Here is a 7,541-nt window from a genome sequence, read left to right on the forward strand (position 1 = left end):
TATCCATTATTAAAATTCTTTTCTTGCCATCAACATCTCTCTTAGTATACACTTTTGAGTATACTATAATATTAAACTCTATTTTAAAATTACAATACTGTTCAAAAACGCAACTTGTGTATTATGCACAACAAATTTAAAAAGCAGCGCTATCCATAATCAAAATTCTTTTCTAGCCATCTACATCTGTTTTAATGTCAACTCTCTAGCATACTATATTGTTAAGCTATATTTTAAACGGACAACACTGTTAAAAAGCTACTAGTGTATTATACAGAACACATCGAAGAAGTAAAGCTATCCATTATTAAAATTCTTTTCTTGCCATCTACATCTCTCTTAGTATCAACTTTCTAGTATACTATAACGTTAGACTCTATTTTAAACTGACAACACTGTTAAAACGTCACTTGTGTATTATACAGAACACATCGAATAAGTAAAGCTATCCATTATTAAAATTCTTTTATTGCTATCTACATCTCTCTTAGCATCAACTGTGTAGTATACTATAACTTTAGACTCTATTTTAAACTGACAACACTGTTAAAACGCCACTTGTGTATTATAAAGAACACATCGAAGAAGTAAAGCTATCCATTATTAAAATTCTTTTCTTGCCATCTACATCTCTCTTAGTATCAACTTTCTAGTATACTATAACGTTAGACTCTATTTTAAACTGACAACACTGTTCAAACGCCATTGAGGTTACCTTAACTGCTAATCACTTTAACCCTTTTTCTCCATCGTCAAGTACATACTTTGGAAATGTTTCCATGTGCAATTGATATCAATAGCAATAACCAGTCTGGTAATCTGCCTTGGAAAGGTGCCAAGGAACATAAAGTCGTAGAATAGCACGGAAAGGAACATAAAGTCGTAGAATTCATTATTAGCATTCTACTGTTAAGTATTCTGGCCATAAGGCAATGTTGTTTACAAAACTCTTGGTACTGGTGCGTAATACGGACACTTTTATATATTTTACAAGGAAACCAGTCACGAAAAACCTGTCAAACTACTTTCAAGCTATTCTCAAGAGACCGCTATACATAAATGACTGCAGAGCCGTTGTTTCTCAATGAGTTACAATATTTAAACGATTGTTTTGTGGTGTTTAATGGGGGGAGGTAATTAGGTTAGATTAGGTCACATATTTAATATATGCTATGCTTTACCCCCCCCCCCTTAATGTGCAAATATATAGCCCAAATTTGTTTAGAAACTATTATATATTCATCCTATTTTATTTTCTTTCATTAGCCAAACTTGACTTTTTAGAAGTGTCCGTGTAATGCACCAGTACCAAACTCGTTTTTCCATTATTACTTTGAGACGATCCTAGATTTATATTTTCTCTTTTTCTTTTATCTTCACAAACGGAATTGCTTGCTTTTTTACCTACCGTTCTTTTTGCAGAATAATTTCGGACACAAATTATGCTTCTCGGTTTTAGCATTGGAAACTTTTGAAAAAAATACCGATTGTTGTAATTGTTCCCCATCTAAAGTTACAAATTTGCCCAGCGATCTTTCCATCTGTTTTGCCACTTTTTCTAGATCTGCTTTTCATTTCATTTTTTTTTTTTTAATTTCCACTTAATTTTTTGTGGAACCCATCTTAATACAAACAAAATATCACATTATCACAAAATATCAGAATCACAAGCAAAATCACAGTTTGTGGTATTTTATATTATATAAGAAGAAGGTACGGAAAATTAATGTAAATACTTATAAAAGAAACATAATTTTTATTCATTTGGTGATAAAAATACTAAAAACCATATTTTATGAAAAAACAAATCAGAAAAGAAAATTATGCATTGGAACATTCACTTACAAAACTATGACGCATATATTCCTGGATTAAATCGTTTTAAGCTAAGACGTTTTAGAAGGACAGTTGGGGTTAGTATATATTTAAGGGGATGACAGCTCCAATTTTACTGCGTACAATCTTTGTCTGTGTGGTCTATATCTTTGTAAAAAGGACACCTTAGTGCTTCCGATGCAATATGATAATGAGCATTACGTTTTCCTTTTAAATAAATTTAGTTATAAAAATTAAGCCGATTTTTTGGGGCCCAACAAATTAGGAGCCCTAGGCACATGGCTAAATTACCTAGACCAAATTTTACCCTTAAGCTAAATTTTCACAAATTGCACACAAAAAAGTAACAAGTAATTGAACACCTGTTTTTTTTAACTTCGAAATAAATGGTCATTGGAATTTCATCTTTAATTAAACATTCATAAACGTATTTCATGTATGTTTAGCAGTTTTTCTGTCATTTTGTCATATCTCTGTCTTGACAGAGACGAGCAGTTTCATTTGCTTGAATAATGATTGAGTTTTTGATTTTCTTTGTTTTTCTTTTAGGTCAAGCTTACATTCTGTTGTTTTTCGAAATGTTAAAGCAAACATTTTTTTTTTGTTATCTTTTATTGCTCCATCATTTATATGTGGTTGAAGACGAGTTTTCCAATCCTAAGTAAATAAGAGCAGGTATAACATCTTCAATAGTTACCCAACTAGGACTGTTTTCCATCAGCCAACACCAAAAGAAGCTACTGAAATCTAAATGTTTTTGCTTAGTCAAGACCAGAAGAAATTATAGGACTTACAACATTTACAGTGATTAAAGAACATTCCTTGGACCTCGTTATGCTGACCAAATGGTGTTTTTAAATCACAAAAGCAAGAACAAAAATGAAAATATAATTGTAGTAAAAAAATAATAATAGGAATTTGTAGCCTATTATGGATAAGATGAGATTAAGGAAATCACCTTTTAGCTGAAATGCTGCTAGATAAGTTTGTATACTATTTACGACCGGACAAGGAAAATAGCCTACGTCAATGCCACGGCTTCCTTCACCTGAACATTTAAATGTCAAACTTGATGGATCGTCCTCTGAAATGCAGGGAATACAAATAGAATTCACGGCTGTGTCATCTTCTAACAAGCCTCTGTTTGGTTCAACCTAAAAAAATAAAAGTCTGAGCCGAAATTACTTCCCAGAATATAATAAGTGATAAATTTGTATCTACATCTTTTATTCTGATGATATTGAATCTAAGAATTAATGTAAATTCAATAAAACTTATTTTTAATTTAAGAGGCATTTATTCAGTGAAGATAATTAAAAAAACTTAAAAAAAACTTCTTTCGCATGCAGACGATTCCTCTGCATTCAGCTGGTACCGCTCTCCTGATTCTTTGCCTTCGGTCGGGAGTGCCAAGTGTGACTGGAGGCAAAAAATCTGATGGGGTAATTCAAATCTACAAATAAAATGTAACCTTTTTCTAAAAGTTATGAAATCCTAAGCGATGTAACCATATCCAAGACTTCCTGTCTATGTCTGTTTTATCATAATTACCTTCCTAAGACCAGAAATCATATGCAAAAGTATTGTTGTTTCAGCTCCAATTAATTTATTTGTATTCTGCATCCTATATTAGATAACTCTATCCTAAGCCGTAAGGTTCTGATTTAAAAGAATTCCCTTTCAACTTCTTTAAACGAGACGTTCCAGTGACTTTTTTGCAATATTGGTAGGATCTGCAGTTTCAGGCTCACTTCAAACCTTATTTAACCTTTTACGATTTTGATAAGACCCAGAGCGTCGTCCGAAGAGCATTTGTCAGCAGAGAAGGGATTCACAGTTTCATTAGAAATCAATTTTACTACTCTTAATAGGCTAGTTGGCTGTCAATGTTGAGATATCTGTGACCCACATAACTAATTGTATGAGATTGAAAGATTTAGGGCTATGACAGTTTGCAAAAACTTAGTGCAAATAAACAAAATTCACTATTGTTCTGTTTCAGAACCATAAATAGAACTAACAATGATACGACGATCAAATTCAAAAGAATAATAATTCAATTCTATTAAAGCTGTTCAATATTAATGGTAACTAGGCATCTGGTCTAAAGGCCTCGTGGAGTATTGAAGTAACCATGACCCATGGGTTGTACTTCAGATATATATTGGATATATATATATATATATATATATATATATATATATATATATATATATATATATATATATATATATATATATATATATATATATATATATATATATATATATATATATATATATATCGATATATCGACAAATTCCAACATAGAAAATTCTCGTTTGGCATCTGACCTGTAAACATCTGTTTTGTTTTTAAGCCAGATTAAATTTAGAATAAATTACAGTGGACAGTTTCGCAATAAGTGAATTAATTCACGTTTTGTGAAAAGAAAAAGGACTTATATTACGGTAGCAATCAACAGATCGTCCTATTATTTGTGTGGCGTTCGAATTACTTTGGATTAGCTGATTAAGGATGCCAGAGTACGGTGGTGAATAACAAAGCAGGTTCCGCGGACCACCGGGCCAGCCGTCAATTGCTGATTACCAATGCTGCCGTGGGCCTGCCCACTGAAAGATAAGTTGATTTTTTTTTTATTTTTTGGTTTTTCTCGTAGTAGCGAAGAAATGTCAAAATTCCAACAGTTCCAGCTTGCGTTAGCGAATTTCAAAAGATTCCCGCTGTGGCCCGTAAGAATTATCCAAGTTTCAAAGGATAAAAAAGGAATCTTCAACTACTTAGTTTTTGCGTATGGAGATCACACAGAGTCGCGCCTAACGGAGAATAGTCTCATCTCGTTTGAGGACAATTACCGCGAAGCATCTACAAAAACTGATAAAAATGTTGGAAGTGCGTTTAAAGAGGTTAACCAAAACCCGGACATTTATAAGACGGCTTCCAAAACTTTCGCATCGCCGAGAGCAGTTTCTTCTGAACCATCTACCACGGATGTGCTAGTTAAAACAGTCGCAACTGAAGAAGAAATCGCTAAGACAAAAGAATCAATGATGAGTGCGATTACTAAGCAAGTTCAAGATAAATGCGGGAACGACCGAACTCTGAAAACTTCTGTTGAGACTATCGTGAGTGAAATATACTCGTCAGTGTCGCTTGAGTTAAATCCGAAGCTAGAACAATTGTTGGTATCAGTAAAGAATATCAAAGGACTGGTTGAAAATTTAGAGAACCGAATTGCAAAATTAGAAGTGAAAATTGATTATTATGAGCAAGAAAAACAGCTTGAAACTCTAGTTTTTCATGGTATTAAGCAGCAGCCGGGTGTTGACTTGAAGTCGACCATTCTGAATATAGCCTCGCAAAAGCTGGGGCTTTCCGGTATCTCTTATTGTGATTTTGCTATGGTTTACAGGTTGAAATTGAATAATCCAGGATCGGCAAACGATAAAGTTGCACCAGTGTTCGTGAGATTTTATGCCTGTGAGACGATCCGTAAAGTGTTTGCGAGTAAATCATAATTGGCTGGTTCGAAAATTTTTTTGTCTTACCATGAGTCTCTAACCAAGCGCCGTCGCGATATCTCGAGAGCCGCGAGAGACAAGTTTGGCGTGAAAGATGTATGGTCAGATCGTGACCAGGTTCTCGCAATGCTTCCGGGTGAGCGAGCTGCTCGTCGAATTAACTCGCTTTCAGATTGCGTTTAGTTTGTTGTTTATGAGTAGTTTGGTAGTGTTTATCTCGTTAAGATGTTCTATATTACTCTTTATTTATATTTTTATTTTGTTGTTTATTTTTTTATTTCTTATGAGTATAAATATCGGCCCGTTTGAGCGCGGAAAAGGGATGAATTATAGGATTTTTTTTTGCGTAAGTTGATATGAGTAGTAGTTTAAGTGGAAGATTGAGTGATTTGCAAAATAATCCGTTTAATGTTGATGATTATTTGTTGACGGATACTGGAAATGATGGGTCGCAAATTAGTTTTCGTCCATCTCTTGATAGTAAATATCGTCAGTTATCAACTTTGGAGGAGTTAGGCCGGTCTGGATTTCATGCATGTACATAGAATTGTCACTTAACTTCTTCTTACCATGATATTTTTGATTTTATTTCCCGATCTAATACTTGTTTACGAAGGTGCGGAGGCAATGTTGGTTTAAACAGTTCGTGGTAACAAACTATAACTAAGGAGTGACTCAGGCCAGTACTAACCAAAACTCTAAAAAAAGGCAATTAGATAACAATTACCACATTAAAACAATTGACCATTTATGCTGTTGCCAAATATATAAAATTCGATGCGTTTATTGTTAGCCATCAAAGGTTACGAGCATGAAAAATTTGTCTGAATCTTTAAAAGAGGGAAAATACCCCAAAAAATCAAGCAATCTTAGTGAAAATCATGCGATTAGATTCAGCATAGCAGCGAACCTTCAGCATTCAGCATAGCAGCGAACCTTCAGCATTCAGCATAGCAGAATTTTCAAGCTCCTTTCTTCAAAAATCTGGAGTTTTCTAAATTTGTTGGCCAGGAAACATCAATTTTTTTGTTTTGTTCTCCCTACGGATGATCGTATCGAACTAGCAGTCCTAGCAGAACGGGACAAGACCTAGTTGTTCATTACCTATAATGATTTGACTATTTCCACAATACTTTTTCACACGTTTATCAGTAGTTTTGAGATTAAATGATTCCTGCTGATGCACTAAAAGACGAAAATTTTCTAGGCTCTATGAGATTCTATTTAATTCTATAACATTATAGGTGTAGCCTAAGTGTGGAAATATCGTAGTGTTATTTTACGTTTGCTGAATTCGTCTCGTTTTTTAATCCTTTTTTAGCTATTTGAAATCTATGTTTTTTTTGTTTAATATGCTCGAGACCATGATATTTTGCAAAATTTATACAATTTAAGGTGTCTCGGTTTGGAAATTATATCCTTTGACTAATGCTTATTATCAAGCAGTCTAATGAAAAGAATAGGGTGCCACTGTGTCATTTCAGAAAGGACAGACCAGGTAAATCATTCGAAAGCAAATAAGGCTTCTTCCGTTGCTCAAAAACAGCAAAGGGATATACCTTGTTACAATATATCCCTGGGATCCTTTCTTTTTGATTTGTTACCTCAAATTTTTAATTATTTATTGTTGTGAAATTAAAAAAAATCCATAGCTTTTCAGAGAAATTAAAAAAGAGAAATTTCTGTAAATCATTAGAGATAAATTAAATCCCAGGGAATTTGCCCTTTAGTTCAAGTACACAAAGTCAAGGTCACATGTGGTAAAAGGAAAATATTTGTTTTACCAAGCAACAAAATGTTTGTGTACAATAAAGCTCGTATGCTTAATACTTTCCATTATCAAGGACTCTGGCAACTATAGTATCAAACAGTTCGTGGTAACGAACTGTAAGTAAGGAGCGACCCGGCTCAATGGTAACCGAAACTCTAGAAAACGGGTTTTTGATACCAATAGATATATCAAAAGAATCAGATTTCAATGCTGATTTCAAATATATACTTTTCATCAAGTTTAGAGCTACCCATCAAAAGTTACGCGCCTGAGAAAATTTGGCTGATTTTCAAAAAAAGGGGGAAAGACCCCTAAAAGTTATAGAACCTTAATGAAAATCACACCATCATATTCAGCGTATCAGATAACCCTAATGTAGATGTTTAATGAACATATAAAAAAAATTGTTTAAT

General features: G+C 33.5%; 1 protein-coding gene across 1 annotated transcript in view; it reads right to left on the reverse strand.

Annotated features, from left to right (window-relative positions):
• The window catches only part of LOC148953151 (vitelline membrane outer layer protein 1 homolog), a 33,286-nt gene extending 29,827 nt beyond the window's left edge, over positions 1 to 3,459 (reverse strand). The window contains exons 1-2 of the mRNA XM_089087884.1: positions 3,388 to 3,459; positions 2,795 to 2,990 (exon numbers count right to left, since the gene is read on the reverse strand). Coding sequence (XP_088944010.1) covers positions 2,795 to 2,990; positions 3,388 to 3,459 — 268 coding nt within the window. The remainder of the gene's footprint in view (positions 1 to 2,794; positions 2,991 to 3,387) is intronic.
• Positions 3,460 to 7,541: the final 4,082 nt, after the last annotated feature.

This window comes from Artemia sp. Qi Xiang Cuo, chromosome 4 (assembly GCF_049724085.1).
Source record: "Artemia sp. Qi Xiang Cuo chromosome 4, ASM4972408v1, whole genome shotgun sequence".
Taxonomy (NCBI): domain Eukaryota; kingdom Metazoa; phylum Arthropoda; class Branchiopoda; order Anostraca; family Artemiidae; genus Artemia; species Artemia sp. Qi Xiang Cuo.